The sequence below is a fragment of the Myotis myotis genome, unplaced genomic scaffold (assembly GCF_014108235.1).
Source record: "Myotis myotis isolate mMyoMyo1 unplaced genomic scaffold, mMyoMyo1.p scaffold_m19_p_12, whole genome shotgun sequence".
Taxonomy (NCBI): Eukaryota; Metazoa; Chordata; class Mammalia; order Chiroptera; family Vespertilionidae; genus Myotis; species Myotis myotis.
The window spans coordinates 3991700-4018248 of record NW_023416316.1 but is presented as its reverse complement, the minus strand read 5'-3'; the positions used below and the strand labels follow the sequence as shown (position 1 = coordinate 4018248).

The following is a 26549-nucleotide window of genomic DNA, read 5'->3' as shown; positions in this document are numbered from 1 at the left end:
AGACCTCGTCATGGGTCTCTTGGGATCACCCCACCATCTGATTCCTGCAAGTACAGTATCAGCCACCAGGTGGTGTCTGCTTCCTCTAAGAAGCTTGCCTTGACTGCACTCACCCACACCGAGTTTCCCCGCTATCGCTGTCGGCAGGCTCAGATCCTGCCCATCCTTCCAGGTCCAAGACCTCCAGGAATCCTGTCCTTGCCATCCTGACCCTGTACACAGCCCAGGTCTTTGCTGGGCTTCCGGGCACCAGCCAGTACCTCTTAAGTCCTGGTGTGGCCTGCCTCTGCCAGCTCCTCCCTTCTCTCCCTGCACCATGTAAGGCTTCTTGCTGTCTTCCAGGAAAAACAAATGACCTGTACGGACATCAACACCCTTACGAGGCAGAAGGAACTTCTCCTGCAGAAGCTGAGCACATTTGAGGAAACCAACCGTACCCTCCGAGACCTACTGAAGGATCAGCACGGCAAAGAGGTGAGCTCCCGGCTCACATCCACCCCTAGCACCACATGCCCACCCTCTCTGAGCCTGTCTCATCTTCTGTGAACAAATAATACTCTTGGTGACTGACCTGAGAGGGCTGTTGAAAGATTTGACAAAATCATTCACATTGAGTGTTGGCCCCTGGTGGACGTGGAAGCTGGACTGGGCTGCACAGAAAGGACCTTGGGAGTCAAGAGAAGGGCAGTGGGGAGTCGGGGAGGAGTTCAGCCCGTTCCAGAGCTCGTGCAGCAATACAGGGAGAGTATTAGACCTGAGTTTGGGGGAGTAGAAGAAAGACGAACTGCCGGCGGACACAGATTGTGTGGTATCACTTCATCTTCTTAAAAGATGGTCAGTGAAATATGTTTTATGTTAGAAAATGATTCTGAAAAGACTGACAACTATAAACATCCATCTTCCTGCTTGGTTCAAAGCAAAGGGTTACCAAAGATATCAAAGTCCCTGTGCTGTTGAAATGATGACACTTTTCTTAGTTGAGTGTCTTTTTGTCCCGGTATTGTCAACTTTTCTTGTTTTTACTTTTTAAAATTAATGTTTAAAATGAGTAATAATATGTGTTGTTCAGCATTCCAAACAAAACCTTGTCCACATGGTTAAATCTCTCTTGTGTCTTCTTTGGCAATAACCCCTCATCTCCCTTCCTTCAGGGACCTTTATCTCAAATCTGATAGTTTTATCATTTACGTATATATCTTTAAGCAACATTTGGTATTGTTGAGCATGTTTTCAAACTTTACATAAATGGTATTATTCCACATATGTTCTATTGAGCTTGCTTTTTTTCCACTCAATATTTTTATGAGATTGATCCTTTTTTTTCCTTGTGGCTTAAGGTAATTAATTTTCACTGCTATGTCCTATCTTATGACAATACCACAATTTGTGTGTCCATTCTTCTGTTGGTGGAGACCTACTTTCAGATCTTTGCTATCACAGGTGGTGTTATTTGAGCATCAGTGTACACTATCCCAGTGGGCTTGAGAGTTTCTAGACTATATTTCTATGAATTGTACTAGTTACAGAGAAGTTATTTCCTTAAAATTGTAATAACTTTTATTTCTAGCTCAGTGTTCTCAGATGGGTGGTTTTTACCTCTCTGATTTGTGGCAGCTAAAATGCCCAGCAGAAAGCCTCCTCTTGGTACATGCCCAGTGGTGTCTATTTTAGTTGCAAAACCTGGGACCAACCTTATTACCCAGAGGTTATGGGGAGAGTTTAAAAATAATGCAGTGGCACGTTAGAGACAGAAAGCAGAGGAGAGGTGGCCGGGGAGGGGAATGGAGGCTGGCTGCTTAACAGGTCATGGTGAGGACTGCCTCCAAATGTTCTGTATGCCACAGAATTTTATATCAGTAGTTAAAATGGCACAGTTTATGTTTTAAGTATTTTACCGCGTAAAAAAAAATTAATAATGAAATGTACCAAAAACCACTGAATTGTACATTTTAAATGGGTGATTTGTATGGTATCTGAATTTATATCTTAATAAAACTATTTTAAAAAATCCAGGTGTAGCACAAAAGCAGTATAATAACATTTTGGTAAAATTACACATGAATTAGAGTGGAAGGGGAGGTAAAGGTAGGGAGAGAGAAACATCGATGTGTGAGAGACACATTGATTGATTAGCTTCCGTAGGCACCCTGATTGGGGCCTGGGTTCAAACCTGTGACCCTTCAGTGCACAGGCTGATGCTCTAACCACTGAGAAACCAGCCACGGCAAAAGAAAATTTTTTTAAATTGATTTTGAGAAAGAGGGAGGGGCAGGAAAGGAGAGAGAGAAACATCAATTTGTCCCACTTATTTATGCATTCATTGGTTGATGATTGCATTTACCCTGTCCTGGGATAGAACCTACAACCTTAACGTATAGGGAATTGAAATTATGGCTAAACTAGTGGCCTGGTGCATGAAATTTGTGCACATTAAAAGGGAATTAGAGGAAATCCTCCTATCTAATAAAAGAGCAATATGCAAATTGACCATCACACCAACACACAAGATGACCACCCCATGTGGTCAAAGATGGCTGCTCGGGAGAAACCAAGATGGTGGCATAGGTAAACACCGGAAATTGCTGCCTCCCACAACAACTTCAAAAATACAACTAAAAGACAAAATGGACATCATCCAGAACTACAGGAAGGCTGGCTGAGTGGAAATTCTACAACTAGAAGGAAAGAGAAAAGCACACTGAGACTCAGAGGAGGTGCGGAAGTAAAGTGCAGAGGTACGGAGGCGCACGCGGCAAGGGCTGACAACTGAGGACGCGGATGTCTTATCGAATCGGGAGGGAGTCACAAGCCCCCGACTCCCCTGAACTCCAGTTCCCGGTGAGTCTCTGGGGACCCAGACTCATACAGGGAGAAACTGGACTGTCTGGCAGCAGGCAGAACTCAGAACTTGACGGCGGCTTTCTCTCAGAGGTGCTTGCAATGATTACTGGGACACTGAGACGCGCGGCCCCTTAGGGCAGGACTGAGGATCAGCCATAGCTGTTTGCTCCGCCCTGTTGATTCCCTGAGACCCCGCCCCACCCAAGCTGCGGCAGAGGCTTTTGCATATGAATGCCCTGGCCTTTGCAATCTGAAAATTACCTAACAAACTGCAGCTGGGCCAGACAGACTCAGAACTTCCAAGAAAAGGCCCAAAGCCCCACAGCAGCTTACATTGCTTCACAGCTGGGCCTCATCTGGGCACCTCCAAACCCCAAACAAGGAAGGGGAATCTGCAGATCTCTTCGTAGCTCCTGCTGGGTAGCCTCAGGCAGAGGCTGAATTAGCACCTCCTTAGATCCAAGAGCCAGTGTACCCAGTGGTCAGAGTGGGACCATCCAGATTACAACTCCTCAGATCCATAAGGGAAACACTCAGGGGGCAGACTCAGTGAGCACCAAAGCCCCACTGAAGCAAGTCTTGCCCCATAAGGGTGTCTTCAGCACAGAAGTTCTCCCACAGTAGACACAGCTGATTCTCACAGCCAATTGGCCTGGAGGTCAATTCTTCCCAGTGATACCTACAACAATCAAGGCTTAACTACAACAAGACTGTGCACAAAGCCCACAAGGGGGTGCACCAAGAGTGTCCACCTCAGGTAATTGGGGAGGCTGAGCCACTGGGCCCTATAGGACACCTAGCACACAAAGACACTCTATCGACACAGGGAAGCATAAAAAATGCGGAGACAAAGAAACAGGACACAAATGACAGAAATGGAGGAAAGGAAACTACTGGATATAGAGTTCAAAACCACACTTTTAAGGTTTTTCAAGAATTTTCTAGAAACTGCAGATAAACTTAATGAGACCCTCAAGAAATCTAGTGAGACCCTCAAGGTTGTGATAAAAGACCAACTAAAAATTAAGCATACACTGACTAAAATAAAGAATATTATACAGACTCCCAACAGCAGACTAAAGAATCCCAAGAGTCAAGTCAAAGATTTGAAATACGAAGAAGCAAAAACACCCAACCGGAAAAGTAAAATGAAAAAAGAGCCCTGGCTGGTTTGGCTCAGTGGATGGAGCGTTGGCCTGTGGACTGGGGGGTCCCAGGTTCGGTTCCGGCCGGGGGCATGTGCCTTGGTTGCGGGCGCGTCCCCGGTGGGAGGTGTGCAGGAGGCAGCTGATCAATGTTTCTGGCTCTCTATCCCTCTCTCTTCCCCTCTGTAGAAAATCAATAAAATATATTTAAAAAAAAAAAAAAGAATCCAAAAATATGAAGATAGTGTAAGGAGCCTCTGGGACAGCGCACCAACATCCGAATTATAGGGGTGCCAGAAGAAGAGAGCAAGATATTGAAAACCTATTTGAAGAAATAATGACAGAAAACTTCCCCTACCTGGTGAAAGAAATAGACTTACAAGTCCAGGAAGCGCAGAGAACCCCAAACAAAAGGAATCCAAAGAGGACCACACCAAGACACATCATAATTAAAATGCCAAGGGCAAAAGACAAAGAGAATCTTAAAAGCAGCAACAGAAAAACAGTCAGTTACCTACAAGGGAGTACCCATATGACTGTCAGCTGATTTCTCAACAGAAACTATGCAGGCCAGAAGGGAGTGGCAAGAAATATTCAAAGTGATGAATAGCAAGAACGTACAACCAAGATTACTTTATCCAGCAAAGCTATCATTCAGAATTGAAGGTCAGATAAAGAGCTTCACAGATAAGAAAAAGCTAAAGGAGTTCATCACCACCAAACCAGGATTATATGAAATGCTGAAAGGTATTTTTTAAGAAGAGGAAGAAGAAAAAGGTAAAGATAAATATTATGAACAGCAAATACATATCTATCAACAAGTGAATCTAAAAATCAAGTGAATAAAAAATCTGATGAACAGAGTAGACTGGTGAATATAATAGAACCAGGGACATAGAAAGGGAGTGGACTGACAGTTCTTTGGGAGAAAGGGGTGTTGGTGGTGCAGGAAGAGACTGGACAAAAATCGTACACCTATGGATAAGGACAGTGGGAAGGGTAAGGGTAGAGGGTGGGGTGGGAACTGGGTGAAGGAGAGCTATGGGGGGAAAAAAGAGGAACAACTGTAATAATCTGAACAATAAAGATTTAATTAAAAAAAAATCTAAAAAAAAAAAAAAAGATGGCTGCCCCCATGTGGACACAAGATGGCCAGCAGCGGGGGGCAGTTGGGGAAGATCAGACCTGCAGGAGAGGGCAGTTGGGGGGGACCAGGCCTGCAGGGGACGGCAGTTGGGGGGGACCAGGCCTGCAGGGGAGGGCAGTTGGGGGCAATTGGGCCAGCAGGGGAGCAGTTAGGTGTCAATCAGGCCGGCAGGGGAGTGTTTAGGGCAGCCGTGGGCAAACTACGGTCCGCGGGCCGGATCCGGCCTGCTTGAAATGAATAAAACCAAAAAAAAAAAAAAGTCCGTACCCTTTTATGTAATGATGTTTACTTTGAATTTATATTAGTTCACACAAACACTCCATCCATGCTTTTGTTCTGGCCCTCCGGTCCAGTTTAAGAACCCATTGTGGCCCTCGAGTCAAAAAGTTTGCCCACCCCTGGTTTGGGGGCTGATCAGGCTGACAGGTGGAAGCGGTTAGGGGCAGGCAGGCAGGCAGGCAGGCAGGCGAGTGGTTGGAAGCCTGCAGTCCTGAATTGTGAGAGGGATGTCTGACTGCCTATTTAGGCCCGATCCCACACTGGGCAGTCGGACATTCCTTGAGGGGTCCCAGATTGGAGAGGGTGCAGGCTGGGCTGAGGGATAGACCCTCCCCGCCTCCCCTGTGCACGAATTTTGTGCACTGAGCCTCTAGTATTTTAATGTTGCTGTTTGCCCTTCATAATGGAAGTGTCAGAGATGAAAGAAAATTAGTAAAATGTATATGAAAATTTTTAAAAAAATTACACATAAATCTCTTTCTATTCCCCAAAAGATAATATATCTCTGTCCTTAAATAAATGCATAGAGGAAGGATGGGCGAGACACTCGTCAAACTAATAACAGAACGGGGGTGAGGAGGACGAGCTTTATCTGCTCACTAATATTTCATAGTGAGAATATAATTTATTACCTTAATAACTAGAAGTGTAATTTTGGAAAAGAGAACCAATAGAATGTAGCCATCTGGGTTTATTGCTTAATGACTCTGCTTTCCCTTTGCCTTCCTTGGAAGGATTCCGGAAGGCTGATGGAGCAACAAGGAACACTTCTGAAACGGCTGGCAGAGGCAGACTCTGAGAAAGCGGTACGTCAAGCGCCCCTGCCTGCTCTAGTGGGCGCCTCGACAAAGCTGCCAGTGCTGAATGGAGGCAGGAAGACTGCAGCCCCACTCTGAGCTTCCTCTGGGTCTTAGTTTCATGATCTGTATAATGGGCTGATGTCCCCTGTCCTGTCTGCTCCACTGGGCTTATCTAGTTGATCAGTTGAGAGTTTGAGCCACCAAGCTGGACACCAACCTGAGAGCTGGTGGTGATGATGGAATTACAAATCATGACCATCTGTCACCTAAATTTTCGTATTTGTATTATGGATTAAAAGCCATCAAAGGGGATGGGCTCTGTCTGGATCACACCCACGCCTTTCTTCCCTCTCCGGTGTGCATCTTACTTTTCTCTCCTAAAACTCTAAGAGCCACCAAAGGAGGAACCAAGGGAGCAACGAGCAGCAGCAGCTCATCCTGCGTTTCCCACCTGAACCTGCCTCCGAGACCCCTTTTCTCTGCCTTCAGGAGCTACCAGCAGCCCCACCGTAGCTCACTTCTTTCACTGTGACTTTGCCTTCTCAGTGACTCCACACTCCCAGCGTGGCCCACTTCTTCCCCAGAGGGCCAGAGCCGCACCGCGTCGTCTCTCTCATTTTGCTGCTCTGTCCTAGATCTTCAGGGAGCTCTAGCAGTCCCACCTTGGCTCGCGTCTCTCCTGTAACATTTCTAGGGAGCCAGAGCAGACCACTGCCTAGGCTTCTGCTCCTTCCACCCTAAGCCCTGCCTTTGTTTCACTGGGGAAAAAAGCCATCAAAAGGTATAGACCTTTTTTTTTTTCCAAACATGTCTTTATTGATTTTTAGAGAGAGGGGCAGGGAGAGGGAAAAGGGAGAAATAGAAACGTGGATGACAGAAAAACATTGATCAGCTGCCTCCTGCACGCCCACTACTGGGGATGGAGCCCACAAACTGGGCATGTGCCCTGACCGGGAATTGAACCGTGACCCCCTGGTTCATAGGTAGACGCTCGACCACTGAGCCTCTCTGGCTGGGCAGGTATAGACCTTTTGACTCAACAATTCCAATTCTAGGAATGCCTCCCTCAGCAGCGTGTTCCAGAATTCACTCCATGGAACCCTCAGTTCCTCAGGATGTTAAATGGGTGAATTTTACTAGTGACAGTGAAATTATTCTCTGTGGAATTACTGAAATAACTTTTATTTACAAAACAAAGTGGGGAGTGACTCATAACCAAGTTTATTTGAGAAACTGCCAACTGGCCTAAACAAAAGGTACGTGCAGCAGGTTTCTTAACTCGAGGACCTTTTGGAGCCTTTGATATGTTAGTGCCCAACATGCTTCCCAAGGCCCTCAATGCCTCATGAGCATCTCTGAGTTCAGCAGTGATGTTGAGGCCTAAACCTGCATTCCCAGCCTGAGAAACCTGGTCAAATTGTGATACATTAGTAACTTGAAACATTAAGCTGCTGTTTCAGAAGCTGTGGAAGATTTAATTACATTATGGCAAATGTGGGCGTGTAATTTACTGAACAGAAGAAGCATATGGCTTTCTTGTTGTTGTTAATCCTCATCTGACGATATTTATTCCACTGATTTTTAGAGAGTGTAGAAGGGAGAAAGGTGGGGGTGGGGAGAGAAACATTGATGTAAGAGAGACGCATCGATTGGTTACCTCCCGCATGCACCCCACTGGGAGCCAGGGATTGAACCTGCAACCCAGGTATGCGCCCTTGACGGGGAATCGAACCTGGGATCTTTCAGTATGTGGGGTAATGCTCTACCACTGACTTACACCAGCCAGGGCAAAGCATATAACTTCTTTTTTGTTATTGTTTTGTTTTTTGGTGACGAAATACAGGACCATATAACTTTTTCTTCCTCTTCCTCCTCCTCCTCTTCCTCTTCTTTTTCTTCTTCTCCTTTGAGAGAGAGAGAGAGAGAGAGAGAGAAACATCAATGATGAGAGAGAATCATTGGTTGGCTGCCTCCTGCACGCCCCCCTACTGGGGGAGATCGAGCCTGCAACCCGGGCATATGCCCTTGGCCGGAATTGAACCTGGAACCCTATAGTCCAGCCGTCTCCAAACTTTCGGACCTCAGGGACCATCAGTGGTCCACGAACCACCGGTTGGCGACTGCTGCTTTAGTCCGCAGGCTGATGCCCTATCCACTGAACCAAACTGGCTCGGGCGCATATAACTTATTTAATGTCTGTTAACAGTGTTCTCTGGGTGGGGAGTATCGGGGTTCTTTAGCATTTTTGTGTGTTTTTTAGTGTTTTCCACAATTAATGTTACTTAATTTTAAATTATAAAATAAATACATGTTTATTGTCCTAAATATTTAATACAGATGTTAGGTGCTTCCCACCAGGGTCTCTGACATGGGCCAATATATTTGGGACCTTGGGCCCTGGTGGCCAGGCACACAATGGAGTGTGTCTCCTCTCGGGACTGGGCCTCCTTGCCCTTTCCAGGGAGCTCATGACTGTGTGTGTTCTCTCCAGCGGCTGCTGTTATTGCTGCAAGACAAGGACAAGGAGGTGGAAGAGCTCCTCCAGGAAATACAATGTGAGAAGGTACCGTCCCAACAGCTGCTCCCTCCGACTGGCTAGTAGAGCTCAGTGGCTACAGTGCGCCCTAGAATCGGAGACCTGGATTCAAATTCTGGCTTTATCTTTCTCCATCTGTCCAAAGGCTCAAGCAAAGACAGCATCCGAACTCTCCAAGTCCATGGAGTCCATGCGTGGGCATTTGCAGGCACAGCTTCGGAGCAAAGAGGCAGAGAACAGTCGCCTGTGTATGCAGATCAAGGTACCTGCTAGCCCCACCAGGGGTGGGGAGGGAAGTGGGGGCAGGTTCCTGGCAGTCCAAGGGCGGTTGCCTGGCCAAGCCTATCACACTCAGGAAGGTTTTGCCCCAAAGGATTATGGGGCAGCTGCTACCAAAGCACTTGTGCTTCAGGGAGACTCTGGGACAGTAGCAAGAGCAATGGACCTGGAGGTCTTGAGTGCCCTTCACAGCAGTGACTGGGTTGATTTTCAGGCCTCCATGCCGATCACTTCATCCCTTAGGCCCTCAGTTCTCCTAACTGCCCATGGGGAGGAAGGATGGCCTCAGTGCTGATTGCATCTGTGAACTGGGGACTCGCTAAAGTCACAGACCCGCTGAGTGTCAGGGAGAACCCCGACTGCTGTGCTGGGAGTTCAAGGAAAGACTCCAGAGGCATTCTAACCTAAGACCTGAGGGCTCAGTGACCCAGGGAGGTGCTGTGGCGAGCCTGCGACGGGCCCTCGTCTCCGGGCTGTGTTAGGGGAGCCCTAACCCCCTGCAGTTTGTGACTCATTCTTACTCCCTCTCCCCCATTCCCTCTTTTCACTGGTCCCCTTTTCTCCCTCTCTCCCTTTGACTCTTGCTCACCTCGTCCCTCTCCTTTCAATCTGCTCCCTGGCCCTCCCCCCCAGAACCTGGAACGCAGTGGGAACCAGCACAAGGCGGAAGTGGAGGCCATCATGGAGCAGTTGAAGGAATTGAAGCAAAAGGGAGATCGAGACAAAGAGTCTTTAAAGAAGGCCATCCGAGCCCAGAAGGAACGAGCTGAGAAGAGCGAGGAGTATGCCGAGCAGCTGCACGTGCAACTTGCTGACAAGGTACAGGCCTTCGCTGTGGAGGGCTGCCGGAGATGGCGGGGGTGGTTAGACAGGTGGGTACTGGGTGGTGGCTGAATGCAGGTGGTTTGGGTGGATGGAGGAGGAAAAGCTGGATAGAGGAGGCTGGGTGGGTGAATGGAGGGAAAATGGCACTGAGTGGGTGAATGAGCTGATAGGATGGATAGCTGGGTGGAGAGGGAGGTAGAGGGAGGATTAACTGGGTAAAAGGGTAATAAAGAGGTTGGAAGGATGACTGGACAGTTTAGCCACTTGGATGTTGTGGGTAGGAATGATGACTAAGGAAGGATTAGCAAACAGGTGCATGTGATTGTTGGAAATCTAAAAGCAACAGCTGGCCTCCCGTCACTCTCGGTGCTCTCTAGAGAGGGATTGCAGGAGGGAGGGTTCGGGGTCGGCCAGGGTGACCCAGCCCCCAGTTCCCTCGGCCTGAGCACTCACACCAGGCTGATGGGCCCTGCTGTCCCGTGTTCCAGGATCTTTATGTTGCTGAAGCTTTATCCACTCTGGAGTCATGGAGGACCCGCTACAACCAAGTTGTGAAAGACAAGGGGGACCTTGAGCTGGAAATTATTGTCCTGAATGAGTACGTCTGTGTTGGGAGAGGGAGCGCAGGCCGACTGAGGGAGGTGGGTGTGTGGGTGGGAGGAGCCTGGCGACCCGAGGCGGTCACATCACTCACAGGGCTGACATTTGGCCTCCTCCGGTCAAGGGTTGCATTGGACCGTGATGTGGGCAGCCCTGAGGTGGGCTTTCTGGTTGGACCCCAGGTCCTGGTTCCAGCCCCAGTACCCGCGGTCCTGCCCCCCAAGCAGTCCTGGGGCCAGGCTTCTCTGCTGACAGAGGCTTGGGCCTGACTGCAGCCCCTGGGGTGGGTCCTGATCTGCACACCACAGGAAGTGGGCACGGGCCCACTGGTCACCTCATTCCTGTTCTTGGGGATGGGATGGCCGGTAATCCCTGCGTCTCTGCTATTTTGCCAGCCAGTCAGTATGTCAGCATTATGGCCTCACTGTGTACTCTCCAATGATTATTCAATCATTCTCAGTCTCAGCTGTATTCATGTGTTCACTCAGTTAAAAATATTGAGCATCTCCTATATCCAGGCTATGTGCTGGCCTTTAGGGTTACAGCAGTAGAAACAACAGATGCATTCTCTGCTCTCATGGAGGTTCCACTCAGATGGAGGCGATGGGGCTCCAGAGACCTGGACTATCTAGGCCAGCCGTGGGCAAACTACGGCCCTCGGGCCGGATCCGGCCTGTTTGAAATGAATAAAACTAAAAAAAAAAAAGACCGTACCCTTTTATGTAATGATGTTTACTTTGAATTTATATTAGTTCACACAAACACTCCATCCATGCTTTTGTTCCGGCCCTCCGGTCCAGTTTAAGAACCCATTGTGGCCCTCGAGTCAAAAAGTTTGCTCACCCTTGATCTAGGCTGAGAACAGGTCACAGGGGACTGAGTCTCCAGGTCAGGAAAGTCTTCCCTGAGGAAGTGTCTTTTGTTGTATTCAACTCAAGTTAGCAAACATTTCTTAAGAACCTGCTATGTGCCAGGCCCTATGCCAACTGCTACCCTCAGAAAGTTCTCCCTCTAATGGGAGGAAACAGATCATTATGATAGAAGGATGTGCCGTAACCGGTTTGGCTCAGTGGATAGAGCGTCGGCCTGTGGACTGAAAGGTCCCAGGTTCAATTCTGGTCAAGGGCATGTACCTTGGTTGCGGGCACATCCCCAGTAGGGGGTGTGCAGGAGGCAGCAGATCGATGTTTCTCTCTCATCGTTGTTTCTAACTCTCTATCCCTCTCCCTTCCTCTCTGTAAAAAATCAATTAAAAAAAAAAAAAAGATAGAAGGATGTATGGTACAGGAGTGAGATGCCCTGAGGAAGGAGATCTGAACTGGGTTCTTAAGGGTGAGTAGGAGTTTGCCAGGGAAAACATGATGTGTTTGCTTGGGCCTAGTCAGTGCTGACTGAACCATAATTGATTGATACTGAGAACATACAGCATGGAAAGGTTCTGTATTGGGTCTGTGGTCAAGATGGACGAGGAGCATCTGTGAGCGCCAGTGCTGCTCTGAGGCTTGGATGATTGCCCTGCTCAGTGACTGAGGGGAAGGCGAAGGGCTCGAGCGCAGGTGGGCAGCGCCTGCCGAGTGGACTGCTTTCCCTGTTTCATATCCATTCATTGCCATTCTTGCCTGCGCTGGGTGAGTGCTCACACCTGAATAAGCCAATCATGACACCTGTCCTTGCCCGGGAGCCTGAACCCCAGTGTGATGTGTGCCTGAGGGACAGGCCTGCCTAGGGTGTGGTATCCCTGACCACCCCGCCAGGAGTTCTGTCCTAACGTTAAGGCCTGATTGCCTGAGAGATGCAGGGGAGGCTGTGGGAGCTGGGAAGGGATCAAGTCTCTGGTCCTTATCTTCAGGAAGTGTCTCAGCCTCATGGGAAGTCAGAATGGAGAAGGCTTTTAGAGGGGTTGGTATGGGAGACAAATCTCAAAGGTGGTTATCAGAAGTGGGATACAGGGGAATGCCACAGGCAGCAATGCCAGGGCACGACATACAACTGCTTCTCAGAGTGGAGACTGGGGGAGCAGGCAGGGGGCAAAAGGGGGGACATGGCCTGAGTAGGAACACTTGACCCCTCTGCTCACAAAGACTGGGCTCCTCAGAACCTGTGTAATCGATTCTCCTGTCTGCTTTCACTTTGTGACCTTCCAGCCGAGTGACAGATCTCGTGAACCAACAGCAAACCTTGGAGGAGAAGATGCGGGAAGACCGGGACAGCCTGGTGGAGAGACTACACCGGCAGACTGCCGAGTATTCTGCATTTAAACTAGAGAATGAGAGGCTGAAGGTCTGTATTGGGAGCTGGGGGCTGGGACAGATAGGGAACAGCAGAGAGACTGATGGCTGGGCATTCCTGCCAGAGGAAGGACCTCTGAGGAGGTCCCTCAGAGAGGACCTGGAGGGAGCAGAGGGATTAAGGCACTCTGGAGTCAGAGCGTGTATGAATGGCCACACGAGGGTTTTACTGTCTATTACTTTTATTTATTTATTTATTTATTTATTTTTAAAAATATATTTTATTGATTTTTTACAGAAAAGGGAGAGGGATAGAGTTAGAAACCGATTAGGGCAGAACTAAATTATTTTTAACTGAGTTAGTAATTTAGGTTGGGGTGACCTCGGAATATAAAACAACTTTCTGCCCTAACCAGTTTGGCTCAGTGGATAGAGCGTCGGCCTGCAGACTAAAGGCTGCCCCATTCGATTCCAGTTGAGGGCACATGTCTGTGTTAGGGCTCGATCCCCAGTAGGGGGTGTGCAAGAGGCAGCCAATCAATGATTCTCTCTCATCATTGATGTTTATATCTCTCTCTCTTCCTCTCTGAAATCAATTTTTTTAAAAATTAAAAAAGTAAAAGCAATGTCCGATAGATTTAAATTAAGACCTACTACCCAGATTCAAGTCCTGCCTCTTACCAGCTATGGGACCTGGGTGAGAGATCTCATCCTCGGTTGCTGCAAGAAATGAGGTGCTAGCCCTGACTGGTTTGGCTCAGTAGATAGAGCGTCGGCCTGTGGACTGAAAGGTCCCAGGTTCGATTCCGGTCAAGGGCATGTACCTTGGTTTCGGGCACATCCCCAGTAGGGACTGTGCTGGAAGCAGCTGAATTGATGTTTCTCTCTCATCGATGTTTCTAACTCTCTATCCCTCTCCCTTCCTCTCTGTGAAAAATCAATAAAATATATTAAAAAAAAAAAAAGAAAAGAAATGAGGTGCTGTGAGAATGCGGTGATGCATGTAAAATGCCTAACATGACACATTCAGCCAATCACATGCAGTAGACTTGACTTTGAGGTTAATTAACACTGACTCTCCTAGGGGACTCTTCCACATGAATTCATTTGCACTTTAATCTTCCAATAATGTGATTACTGTCGCTATAGAATAAGGAAATTGAGGCTTAGAGAAAGGTCAAGTTTCTTGCCAAGATTTTACCCTTGGGGGAAAAAAAAAGATTTTATCCTTGGAAGTGTTGGAGTTGGGATTTGAACCTGAGTCTGGGTCTGGAGCTCTCGCTCATAACAACTTGCCATATGTCCTCCTCTCATGCCAGGGGCAAGAGGCACCTGAATAGAGGTTGACATTTCAGAGCCAGGTTTGGTTTCCATTGATCTGGACAGTAGTATCTAGGTTTATTTATTTTAAAATATTTTTCTTGATTTCAGAGAGAGAGGGAGAGATAGAAACATCAATGATGAGAGATAACATTGATCAGTTGCCTCCTGCACGCCCACTACTGGGGATCAAACCCACAACCGGGCATATGCCCTGACTGGGAATTGAACCGTGACCTCCTGGTTCATAGGTCAATGCTCAACCACTGAGCCACACCAGTTGGGCTAGGTTTATTTTTTTAGTCATGTTTTCTGTTTGTTAAGAATGATTTTAAGTAAGTACACCATACCAAAATGAACACACTATGTCCATCAGTCACCCTGATTGGACCTTATTAGCACCCCTATGACATTGTCTGGTTACAAACTCCCCCTCAAAAGGTGACCATTATCCCGATTTCTGTCATCACAAATTAGTTTGCCTGTTTTCGAACTTGGTGCCTAGCTTTGTGAAAGTTATCCATGTTGTGTGTGGCATTTTATTCATTCTCAATGCTATAAGTATGGCTGCACCGTAATTTATTCATCCTACTGGGGATGGACATTTGGGTTATAGAACATCTTTTTATGTGCATATTTCATGTATTTTTACAGGTTGTTTTTTTTTGTTGTTGTTTTTTTATATATTTTATTGATTTTTTACAGAGAGGAAGGGAGAGAGATAGAGAGTTAGAAACATCGATGAGAGAGAAACATCGATCAGCTGCCTCCTGCACATCTCCTACTGGAGATGTGTCCGCAACCCAGGTACATGCCCTTGACCGGAATCGAACCTGGGACCTTTCAGTCCGCAAGCCGACGCTCTATCCACTGAGCCAAACCGGTTTCGGCTACAGGTTGTTTTTTTAAAATATATTTTTATTGATTTCAGAGAGGAAGGAAAAGGGAGAGACAGATAGAAACATCAATGATAAGACAGAACCATTGATTGGCTGTCCTTTGCAAGCCCCCTACTGGGGATCAAGCCCACATCCTGGGCATGTGCCCCTGACCAGAATCGAATCCGGGACCCTTCAGTCCGCAGGCCGATGCTCTATCCACTGAGCCAAATCAGCCAGGGCTATTTTTACAGGTTTTATACCTTGAAATAGCATTGCCAGGTCATCTGGTGGTGTGCATAAGTTTGGCTTTGGTAGATATTACTATACAAGAAACTAATTGTGCAAATTTACACTCCCATCAGGGACATGTGAGAACCAGTTGCTCCATGTCTCCTCGTCAACACAACACATCAGACTTTGTTGGAGTGCAGGTATTGCAATGCAAATTAAAGACAGCCTCGCCCTACCTGGTTTGGCTCAGTGGAATAGTGTGTCAGCCTGCGGACCAAAGGGTCCCAGGTTCGATTCCATTCAGTGGCTCGTACCTTGGTTGCAGGATCCTCCCTGGCCCAGGCCGTGGTTCATGCAGGAGGTAACTAATTGATGTGTTTCTCTCTCATCAATGTTTCTCTCTGTCTTTCCCTCTCTTTTCCACTCTCCCTAAAAATCAATAGAAAAATATCTCGGGTGAGGATTAACAACAACAACAAAAAGACAGCCGCCAAGCCTAACAATTAGTTGAGTTACTTACAGGTTGATATATCTATGTAAGGTAATGTAGTGTGGCCATTCAGTGAAATTTGTAGAAGTGTATTTTCTTAGATATTATAATTACAAAGGTAAAATCTGCTCATAGTAAAAATGTAAAACATTACAGAAATGTGATATAGAAGTAAAGGTCTCTGTTAACTGTGGATTGTATTTTTCCAGGGCCCCTCCCCCACATACTAACATACATATTCAAACACATACACACGCATTCATCCATTCTTCTGCAGCTTGCTTTCTTCATTCAACAATATCTCATGGAGGTCTTTTTTTTTTAAAGCTTTATCTCTTCTAATGACTGCTTATTATTTTATCATATCGAGATACATGATTTGTTTTGTCCCATCTGCTAAGGTGAGTATTTGGGTTGCAGGAGGACATTTATTGACCTCAGAAGTAGTTCATAACATAATTGTTGAAAAAACATGTTGCAAAGCAATAAGTATGGTATAGCTCCATTCTTGTTGAAAATTCAAACTGCTACCCAACTGTTAATATATAGCCATAAACCAAGGTATCATGCATCCTGATTCATTTTTTCTTGGCCTTATCTCCATTTTCTTTACTGCTTATTACTGCTTTTGTAATGAGAACAAGAAAACACGTGTCCCTTTTTTGTATCTATATTCACTCGAGCACCGTAGGACTCTTGCCCTGGTGCCAGAGGAGAACCCCTGGTGTGGGTTTGAACAGAGGGGCTTCCCTTGGCTGGCCCCTGGGAGTAGGAACTGAGGGCGGGATGATCACCGGCTCGGAACCTTCTTGTTGGTGACTTACGGGGCCACCTCTTCTAGGCTAGCTTCGCTCCAATGGAGGACAAACTCAATCAGGCACACCTCGAGGTCCAGCAGCTGAAGGCATCGGCTAAGAATTATGAGGGGATGATTGACAACTATAAGAGTCAGGTAGGACTCTCTCAAGTGCCCCTGCCCTGTAAGGGCAGCACCTCTCAGCTGCTGGAAGATTGACCAGGAGGCCTTTCCTGGGAGGGGTTTGGTGTGGAAGGTTTTTTTCACCAAAACGTGGCTCTGCCCAAGACCTCCTGATGCTTTGTTGGTCCCTAGGTGTTGAAGACCAGATTAGAGGCCGATGAAGTCGCTGCCCAGCTGGAACGCTGCGACAAAGAGAACAAGATCCTTAAAGATGAGATGAACAAAGAGATTGAAGCGGTACTGCTCCCCTTCCTTGCTTTCTTCCTCCACCCAATTCTGTGTCCAACAGTCTGTCTCTCATTTGCCTTTGATCTTCCCTGGTGTGGACAACAAAGATGAACAGATTTTCTTATTGCTGGGCTGGTCTTCTCTACATTCTCTCATCTCTTCTCGCTTATACTTCTTTTTCTCCTTTTCCCTCCTGATTTTTTCATTCTTCCAGCTTCCTTAAAAAAAATCTCTCCTGCTTGGAGCATCCAAGTGGATTCAAATCCAGAGATATGCCATGTGTTAGGCGTGCCTATTTCGTTCTGCGTGTTGTCTTTATTTTGTGCCATCCAAAAGTTGTGCCTCCTGTCCTGCTCCCCAAAGAGCCTTATTCGTCTAGAGTTGGCTTGGCTGTCTAGAAGCAAACAATCATTTTAGTAATAACCTCGGAGATGAGCTGAGTCCAGGCTCAGCCACCGACTTGTTGCGTAACCGTGGGCAAGTCACTGCCCTTCTCTAGTCCTCAGTCTCCTTGTTAATTTATACAAGGGGGGATTGAGATCAGGTGGTTCTTACCCTTCCCTCTGACCTACAGCTTTGTGGTTGCCTTTCTAGGGCTTGGGCGTTAAACTAGGCTCTGATCTTGGCTCTAGCTCAATGGCCATTGGCAAATGAGCCTTTGATCCTTAAGGTCCATATATGGGGAAAACAACACCTACTTTACAGGTTGTATGAATTAAACGAGTTAATTCATAGAGCCTTTGGGACAATGCCTGGGTGCTGGTGGTGGTATTTGATGATGACTGGACACGCTCAGTGGCCTGCAGGAGGGCAGGCTGCACTTCTTGACCCTTCAGCAGCTGGGCCCTTCCCTACAGTGGGCTTTTCCTCCCCCACCCCAGGCACGTAGGCAATTCCAGTCCCAGCTGGCTGACCTGCAGCAGCTGCCTGACATCCTCAAGATCACCGAGTCTAAGCTTGCAGAGTGCCAAGACCAGCTGCAGGGCTACGAGAGGAAGAACATCGACCTCTCAGCCATCATATCAGATCTGCGCAGCCGGGTAAGGGACTGGCAGAAAGGGTCCCACGAACTGGCCCGAGCAGGGTCCCGCTTACCGAGATGAGCTGCACGCCCCCCAAGGGAGGACCACTTCTTTTTTCTTGGCTGCCGTTTCTGAAAGGAGTGAGCTATCATCAGTGCTGTGAAATAAAAGTCTGGTGTGCCAAAAGCCTCGTGTTCGCACCGAGTGATTATAGTTATAGGAGCCGTCACTCACTGGGGTCGCCGGGCCCTCCTGTTGTTCCCCCTCCCCCAGGGCTGCACGTCTCCGCCTGCCTCTGCCCTGCCTGCTCCGCTGCTGTCCTCAGCCTCGCACCCACAGGCAGCAAGCCACGGGCGTACTTTTTTTTCCATTTTCTTGCTTTAGCTGCCTCCCCTACTCAGCAGAGCCATTGCCTGAGATTCTGTCCTGAAAGAGGGCTCCCTTCCTCCCAGAAGCAGCCTGCCTCTGGGTAACGGGCGCCATGCCTACGATGCCTCAGAAATTACATGCCTCTCACCTGCAGGGTGGCCTTGGGCAGGGCCCTTTCCCTCTCTGGACCTGCTTCACTAATAATAATAAAAGTAGCTACCGTCTCTAGAGCACATGCCGTGCTCCACCATCCTCCATTCTTCTAGGAACTTTGTAAGGTTTATTGCCCATTTTACAGCAAGCAGCCCAGGGCATAGAGGGAGAAGGAATTTCCTGAGGTCACTGAGCTGATACTTAATCAACAGGGATTGGGACCCAGCCAGCTCTGTCTGGTTCCCAAGCCTGTGTCCCCGGTATCTTCAATTACCTTGTGCTCTCGAACCTGAGCCTCTCAGGGCCTTGCAAGCCCAGATACCTGAGGTCTCTGTAGAGCATCCCTCTGGATAACTTCTCGCACTTGCCAGCCTGAACGAACTGATAGCTTTCCTCTTGCCTTGCCCGCACTTGTCCCCAATTAAGGGGAGAAGGAAATCAGCACGATGACAAAGTGATTGGTAAAGAGCTCCCCGGTGTGTCCTGTGGGCCTGCCATCTGCTTCTGCTTCTCCTGTCGGCCCCGGATCCCACTGAGTGGCCTCTCCTGAAAGAAAGCGTCGGCGTGGTTCTGCGGATCCAACCTGGCTCTGGGTGTGGGCAAGCCCAGCCGGGGAGCCGGCCCTAACCCGTCCCTGCTCTCCTCTCTCCTGCAGGTTGTGTGTGGAGACTTGGATGCCTGCTGAGGGCAGCATGCCTCTCCTGGGTGTGGATTACAGGTCAGGGAGAAGGGAGGGCCGCACTGGAAGTTCCTTCGTAAACCAGTCTGTTCCTGTCATTTTAGATCGAGCATCAGGGGGACAAGCTGGAGATGGCGAGAGAGAAACACCAGGCTTCCCAGAAGGAAAATAAACAGCTGAGTCTGAAGGTGGATGAACTGGAGAGGTTAGAGGCACTTGGTTCCAACTCTGTCCTCTTCCTAGGACCTGAGACTTTCAGCCGCTTAGCTGCTTTGGGCTTAGTGTGCTAGAAGGTGCTAGGCAGACCTCGGAGGAAAAGCTGCTGTCAGCGCAGTGGTAAGCATTGTGGGCGAGGAAGGTGGTCTCCTGCCAGGGTGATGCTCCAGAAGACAGTGGTCAACATCAGACCACCCATAGGACCAGCCGTCAGGCACACTTTGTCCAAGCAAACCCGCAGGGCCTGCAGGCTGCTGTGGGGGCATTTCCTCCCCACTCTGCTCTGTGTTCCCCATCATCCTTCCCAAAAGCATTCTGATTCTTCTCCCATGGACACAGGAGGCAGTCAGGGGTGAATACTACGCCTTTAGGAATCAGAAGCCCTGGCCTGGGGTCCGGTTATGTAATCCTTTTGAACCTCTGATTACTAATCTTGAGAAAGGGACCAAGGCAGGGAAAATAGTGTAGCACGTGGGGTTATTGTGAGTCTTCAATGAGATGAGCTTCGAAGGGCTCAGCACGTTACCTGGCAGACAAAAATGTACAGTATAGGTGGTGTGTATTGGTATTATCCCCGTTTAAATGAGAACACTGAGCTCCGGGAGAGTTCAGTGACTTGCCCAAGGTCACTCAGCTGGTACCTGGCAAAGCTGCAGTTTAGCCTCCTGTCTTCCTCCAGAGCTTCTAGCATCTGGGAAATGAGGGCTTGAGGTCCTGGGAGGCTGTACCTGCTCATGCAGCCTACAGGGAGAAACTTGAACCAGTTGGTCTCTTGGCCCCCCCCCCCCCCCTCTACTCTGCGTTGCTGGCCTCAAACATGCAGCTGGATGCGGCAGGACTTGCAGAGCTCCTTAAAGTGGAGCATTTCCACAAGTGCAGTGGCAACTGCGCTTGCACATCGGGATGGTCACTGCTGCCCATGGCTGGTCACGCGAGGTACTGAGTGGTCCGGCCGAAGTCCCTTTGCTGAAGGAGGCAGCAGTGAACAGAAGTGAGGGCATGAGTTTTGGTGACAGGCCTATCAGCTGTGTGACACTGGGCCAGTGACTTCACATCTCTGAGGCTGAGTTTCTTCATCTGAAATGGGGGGAATAAGGGAACCCACCTTCCCGGCTGCCCGTGGCTGTGTTACGTGAAGATGTGCACACTTAGCACAACAGCGCTCAATCTGCTTCCTTTTCCTGCCTCCACACCGTTCTCCAACCAGCTGCTCCAGTTGCAATTCCTTGCTGCCTGGCTGATCAGCAGGTTCCTTTGGTTTATTCCTGTGGCTCCTTGGAGGTTCCCTGCGTGACGAGAGCCCTGGTCCAGGGTGGCTGCAGCCCCCTGGCAGGGTGAACAGGGCAGGTATGGAAATGAACAGGATCTGATTGAGTGCTTTCACCTAGGAAACTGGAGGCGACCAGTGCCCAGAATATCGAGTTCCTACAGGTGATTGCCAAGAGGGAGGAGGCAATCCACCAGTCCCAGCTGCGGCTGGAGGAGAAAACACGGGAATGTGGGTCCCTGGCAAGGCAGCTGGAGAGTGCCATTGAAGATGCTAGGAGGCAGGTCAGTGTCAATTCCATTACTAATTCTGTGACCTTGGCCCAATCACATAACCTCTCTGAGCGTATTTTCCCACCTAAAAAATGGGCCTAGAGTAGTACCTGCCTCGTGAATTCACCATAAGGATCAAATGAGCAATTATTGTGAAGGACCTGACCCCTGACTCATGATTGCTCATTTAATTGTTGCCTGCATGGGATCAGACAGGCTTGTCACATCTTAGATGATGATGACTCATGGGGTGTTGGGAAAGGGCCGGTAAAGATGGTTGCTGAGGTAGTCCCCATAGTCAGCTCCCACCCTGAGGCCCCAAACAACTCGCCATGGTGATGTGAAAGTGTGGTCCTTGAGACCAGACAGCGGAGTGGCCCAGGCTTCTCCTCGCTAGGTGTTCACCGTCAGGTGGGCACCTCCAGCTCTGTTCCTTCCGGGCAGGTGGAGCAGACCAAGGAGCACGCGGTCTCCAAGGAACGAGCAGCCCAGAACAAAATCCTGGATCTTGAGACCCAGCTGAGCAGGACCAAAACGGAACTCACCCAGCTGCGGCGGAGCCGTGACGATGTGAGTCGGGCTGGAGGGCAGAGGGCAGAAGAGATGGGAGTGGATTGAACTTTGGGCTTCCTGGGACCTGCAGGGCAAGGTGTTTTGTTGTTTTATGAAAAGGACATGGTTTAATTTTTCTCTATCCCCAAAGGATACCCCTGGCAGATCCTTTGTATTTTTTTATTAACGGCTTTAAGATATCATTTTATATACCATGAAAATCACGTTTATGCAAATTTAAACTGCTTCATTCAGTGGTTTTTAGTATATTCAGAGTTATACAAGAATCATCACAATATGAGTTTAAGATATTTTTAAAAAGAAACTCTGTACCCATTAGCAGTCACTCCCCAATCCTCTCCCCGTCAGCCCCCGGGAACCCTAATAAAGTCTGTGTCGCTGTGGCCTTGTCTGTGCTGGGCATCTCACACACACTTGATCCAACTCTGCTCCTCTCGTAGGCTGACCGCCGCTACCAGAGCCGGCTGCAAGACCTGAAAGATCGCCTGGAGCAGTCGGAGAGCACCAACCGCAGCATGCAGAACTACGTCCAGTTCCTCAAGTCCTCCTACGCCAACGTGTTTGGGGATAGCCCTTACACGACCTACCTGACCAGCTCTCCCATCCGCTCCAGGTCTCCTCCTGTCTGAGGCCCGCCTGTCTTGGGCCAGGAGCCCAGACTGATGCCATGGGAACTGACAAGTTGCCAAGCCATACCTGGAAAGCCTGTTGCTTTTCCTCTCTTCCGGTGACGAAGTGTGTGTTTAGGATCTTGTGCTTAGCTACTGGCTCCATGACATCCCTGGAGCAGCAGGGCATGAAGCAGCAGGAGCCACTCAGTTCTCTCCTCTCTGCTGGAGTTGCCTGAAGGAAGTTTTTAAGTACCTTGCCAGGCCTTACATCTACTACTATGAGGGAACCAGGTTTTAACTCACTGTGACCTAGCTCATTCCTTTCTGAGAGAATGTGCGGACTGGACTTTTTCCTCCAGTCCCCTACAGCCCTCTTTCTAGAAATGTATTTAATTCTTGGACCTGAGCCAGCAGAGGTCCTCACCACCCCTCCTGGGTTATGAGCACATTTACTTCCGCTTTTCCTTATGTCCTGGGTGCGGTGTTGTCCCACGCCCGATGGAAACCTCTCGTATCCGAGTTTCCTTAAGGCCACTTGCCCCACACACTTCACAACAGACACTCAAGGGCTCGTGTCCAGTTGGCCTTTTAAAAGTGTGACCCCAAGATAATTAATTTTTGTTTCTCTTTGCCAGGTTTGTATCTATGGAATGCATTTATCCTTGAAATATTTGTGTTGCTTTACAAAAAGCTTTTATAATCAATATTTAAGACTCCGTGGATGATTTCCTTTACCCACCCCCATCCCTCTTCTAAAAATGATTACGTATAATGCTTAATGGGAGCCAGTAACTATTTTTAAAGTACTTGGTGCATGGAACATTAGATCTTTCATTTCATTGTGGCCCAGCTAGATTCTCCTGTGGGCGCTTTTTGTGAGATGACTGGAGGCATTGTTCATTGTTGGGGTGCAGACCACGTTAGCTGTTAGGAGAAAGAAAATGAGATGTGTATATATATATGACTGTTTCTAAAATGTTAATTGGTTTCTGAATGATGTATTGCCTATTTTTTTTCTCTTCACGTTTTTCCTGTATTTAAAAGAAAGAACAACAGCCCTAGCCAGTTTTGCTCAGTGGTTAGAGTATCGGCCCTCGGACTGAAGGGTCTCGGGTTCGATTCCAGTCAAGGGCGCGTACCGTGGTTGCAGGCTCATCCCGGACCCCAGTCAGGGCATGTGCAGGAGGCAAACAATTGATGTGTCTCTCTCACATCGATGTTTTTCTCGTCTCTCCCCCTCCCTTCCACTCTTTTTAAATATCAATGGAAAAATACCCTCGGGTGAGGATTAACAACAACAGCAAAAAGATTTTTAAATTGATTTGAGAGAGAGAGACAGCAAACATTGGTCAGTTGCCTCCCACACCACCCTGACCCAGGATTGAACCCACAACCCAGGTATGTGTTCCCTGAAGATGCTCCAACCGACTGAGCCACACCAGCCAGGTGACAAATTCTTTAGAGAGAACACATTCGGTACGGTGCTGAAACTTAACCTTTCCACGTAGCTGGTATTAAGCCTTCTGGCTGACCCAGTCTTGTTCTCTCTCAGCCACTATAACCCAAGTCCAAAACTCCAGAGAATTCCCCTATGTCCTCAAAGGCAGTGGCCACACCCAGGCGTCAGGATTTCATGACCAGAAAACTCCCTCCCCCCACCCCCAAATTTTGGTGACATCTGTCGTTTCCAGCTGTTAATTTTGCCAAGGAAATTCTGACAAAACAACTACTAGCCACCATTGCCACAAAGCCAAGCCTGTTTTCACACCCTTAACAAATGGACTTGAACTTACATGGACAATATATGAAAGACCTTCCCTAGAAAGGACAGTTGGCACACCAATGTACATACCTATTTATATAATTCATTCTTATTTTCATCAAACCAATGAACACCTCAGTGCAGGGCACGGGTATTTATAATGCTGGTGTGGGAAACACCTCTCCCAGTAATGTTCTGTTTGGGTTTGCTTCCCGGCCAACGCACCAAATAACAATAATAATAATGTTCTGTTTTTCTTTGTCCAGAGTTTGTAAAAAACCAACAACAAAAAAGAAAAATGTTTATATTGCTTCAAACTCCAGAGAGAAGCCTTCTATCTCAAACTAATACCATAAGACAGAAAAAAGAAGAGTCTAAACTTTAGACTCTAAAGTGAAAGGATCGGGTCTGGCCAGTGCTGTTCGGTGGTTGAGGGTCAATCCGAGTCAGGCGGTCACGGAAGCCAGTCAGGGCATATACCCCATCCCACCCTGCGATCTCAGTGGGGGGCGTGCAGGAGGCAGACAATGATTCTCATCATTGATGTTTCTATCTCTCCCTCTCCCTTCCTCTCTCTGAAATCCAAACATTTTTAAAAAGTTAAAGGGTCCGAATCAAAGCTGGCTCTGGGTAATAAAGTGTATAATTTAGTGGTTTTTAAGTGCATTCACAAAGTCGTGCAATCATCACAAGATCCTATTTTACATTTTCATCTCCCCCAAAAGAAAGCTTCATGCATTAGTAGCCACTCCCCTCCCCATTGCCCTACAGCCCCAGTCTCTGGCAGCCACTAATAAGTCTTCATGTCTCTGTGGGTTTGTCATTCTGGACATTTCACATAAGTGGAATTATGTAATATGTAACTTTGTCACCGGCTTCTGTCACCTGGTATAATGTATTCAAGGTTCATCCCTGTTGTGTAGCACATACCTGTTCATGTACATCTGGGTTTAGACTTTTTGGCTATTCTGGGTAACGCTATTATGAACATTCAACAAGTCTTCGTATGGACGCACATTTAATTTCTCTTGGGTATATAGTAACTCTAACCTTTCTGAAGAAATGCCTGACTTCCACAGCAGCGGCCACCGTTTAGGGTCCCGCCAGCAGTGTGGGGGTGAATCCAATTTCTTCACATCCTCATCAATACTACGTATTCCACTTTCTACCACAAGGAGGCTCCAGGCTTCTGAAGTTCCCCGCAGGGCCCGGCCCTCCGGGTACGCAGGCGCGCTGGAGATCCGGCCCGGCACCGGAAGTGGGGCGTACTGCCTTCCGGAGGCGGTGTTGCTGTGTACAACTGAGTGCACGCCCCGGAAGCGGAAGCGAGCGCTCGTTAACCGGGCGGCGGATTCGAGGGGTTTGTTTTTCCACCCGCGGCATCTCGGAAGAGCGGGTGCAGCACGGGCCATGCCGTCCGAGAGTCGCTGCTGGGAGACCCTGCAGGCGCTGCGCAGCTCCGACAAAGGTCGCCTCTGCTACCACCGCGACTGGCTCCTGCGGGGCGAGGTGAGCAATGGATGCAGAGGCGGCCGTAGCCCTTCTGGCCGCTACGCCGCACCCCGTGCGTCCTTTCTAACCACCGCATTTGTTTCTCGACTCCTGTACGTGCACCACGCTGCCCTAGGGTTTCTGCTCTCCCCAGCCTATTCCAGCCGCTCGGGACCCCTTCAGAGGCGCTCTTCTTTCTGAAGGCTCCGTGCTCCCCGCAGCCAGAGTAGGCGCCTCCGTCTATGTTGTCAAAGCAACCCTGGCCTCAGGGTCAGTGAAGTTACTGCATGTGCTAGGAGGGGCAGATTTTGCAGTGAACGATTAATATGACGTATTGCTGCAAGTGAAGAATCACACACAAACTTTTTAAAAAATTTTATTTTTTAATATATTTTTATTGATTTCAGAGAGGAAGGAAGAGGGAGAGAGAGAAACATCAATGATGAAAGAGAATCATGGATGGGCTGCCTCCTGCACGCCCCCCACTGGGGATCGAGGCCGCAACCCCGGCATGTGCCCCTGATCAGAATCGAACCTGGGACCCTTAGTCCTCAAGCCGGCGCTCTATGCACCGGGCCAAAAGTTTGATCACACAGAGTTTTAGATGGCATTGGACGGACCTGTGAAGTTTAATGGGGGCGTGATCACTGTATTTGCATTGTTCTGTACTAGACCGCCAGGTGGAGGGGGCATGTAGGAACAGTTAAGGCATACCTCCTGTTCTGGAGTGTCTGGTAATCTAACTACTGCCCTGTCTCTTTAGACTTTTATGTAAAACAATTCTAAAGCGTCCCCCTGTCTTTTATATCTTTGACAATTTTAAAAAATACATACCTTACATTCTAGAGCAGGGGTGGGCAAACTTTTTGACTCGAGGGCCACAATGGGTTCTTAAACTGGACCGGAGGGCCGGAACAAAAGCATGGATGGAGTGTTTGTGTGAACTAATATAAATTCAAAGTAAACATCATTACATAAAAGGGTATGGTCTTTTTTTTTTTTAAGTTTTATTCATTTCAAACGGGCCAGATCCGGCCCGCGGGCCGTAGTTTGCCCATGGCTGTTCTAGAGGCTGAGTCCCGGGATTGGTCTGTCTGGTGTACACTCAGGTTATACATCCTTAACAGGAATACCACAGAAATGAGGCTGCGTTCTCAGGAAGTGCTTCAGTCCATCTCAGTTGACATGCAAGTTGAGCTTCACATCTTCTTCTTCTTCTCTAGGATGTTTTAGAAGAATGTGTATCCACTCCCCAGCTGTCTTCTTATGCTGGATGGGTGGTAGATCATGTCCTACCCCACACACAAGAGAACCTGTCTCCCTCT

General features: G+C 48.3%; 2 protein-coding genes across 14 annotated transcripts in view; both read left to right on the top strand.

Annotated features, from left to right (window-relative positions):
- The window catches only part of ODF2 (outer dense fiber of sperm tails 2), a 35495-nt gene extending 12530 nt beyond the window's left edge, over positions 1 to 22965 (top strand). For all 11 annotated transcript variants that reach the window (XM_036329477.1, XM_036329474.1, XM_036329475.1 and 8 more), the window contains 14 exons: positions 343 to 474; positions 6147 to 6218; positions 8704 to 8775; positions 8894 to 9010; positions 9661 to 9846; positions 10341 to 10450; positions 12597 to 12732; positions 16444 to 16554; positions 16714 to 16818; positions 17691 to 17849; positions 19137 to 19237; positions 20637 to 20799; positions 21232 to 21357; positions 21801 to 22965. In XM_036329477.1, coding sequence (XP_036185370.1) covers positions 343 to 474; positions 6147 to 6218; positions 8704 to 8775; positions 8894 to 9010; positions 9661 to 9846; positions 10341 to 10450; positions 12597 to 12732; positions 16444 to 16554; positions 16714 to 16818; positions 17691 to 17849; positions 19137 to 19237; positions 20637 to 20799; positions 21232 to 21357; positions 21801 to 21989 — 1779 coding nt within the window. In that variant the 3' untranslated portion in view covers positions 21990 to 22965. The remainder of the gene's footprint in view (positions 1 to 342; positions 475 to 6146; positions 6219 to 8703; positions 8776 to 8893; positions 9011 to 9660; positions 9847 to 10340; positions 10451 to 12596; positions 12733 to 16443; positions 16555 to 16713; positions 16819 to 17690; positions 17850 to 19136; positions 19238 to 20636; positions 20800 to 21231; positions 21358 to 21800) is intronic.
- A 2066-nt stretch (positions 22966 to 25031) lies between these two features.
- GLE1 (GLE1 RNA export mediator) overlaps positions 25032 to 26549 on the top strand; it is a 20746-nt gene continuing 19228 nt past the window's right edge. Inside the window, exons 1-2 of one of the 3 annotated variants that reach the window (XM_036329471.1) lie at positions 25032 to 25242; positions 26448 to 26549. The exon at positions 26448 to 26549 is cut by the window's right edge and continues 129 nt beyond it. In XM_036329471.1, coding sequence (XP_036185364.1) covers positions 25144 to 25242; positions 26448 to 26549 — 201 coding nt within the window. In that variant the 5' untranslated portion in view covers positions 25032 to 25143. Of the gene's footprint in view, positions 25338 to 26447 lie in introns of all 3 variants that reach the window. The other 2 variants (XM_036329469.1, XM_036329472.1) reach the window with 2 other exon arrangements.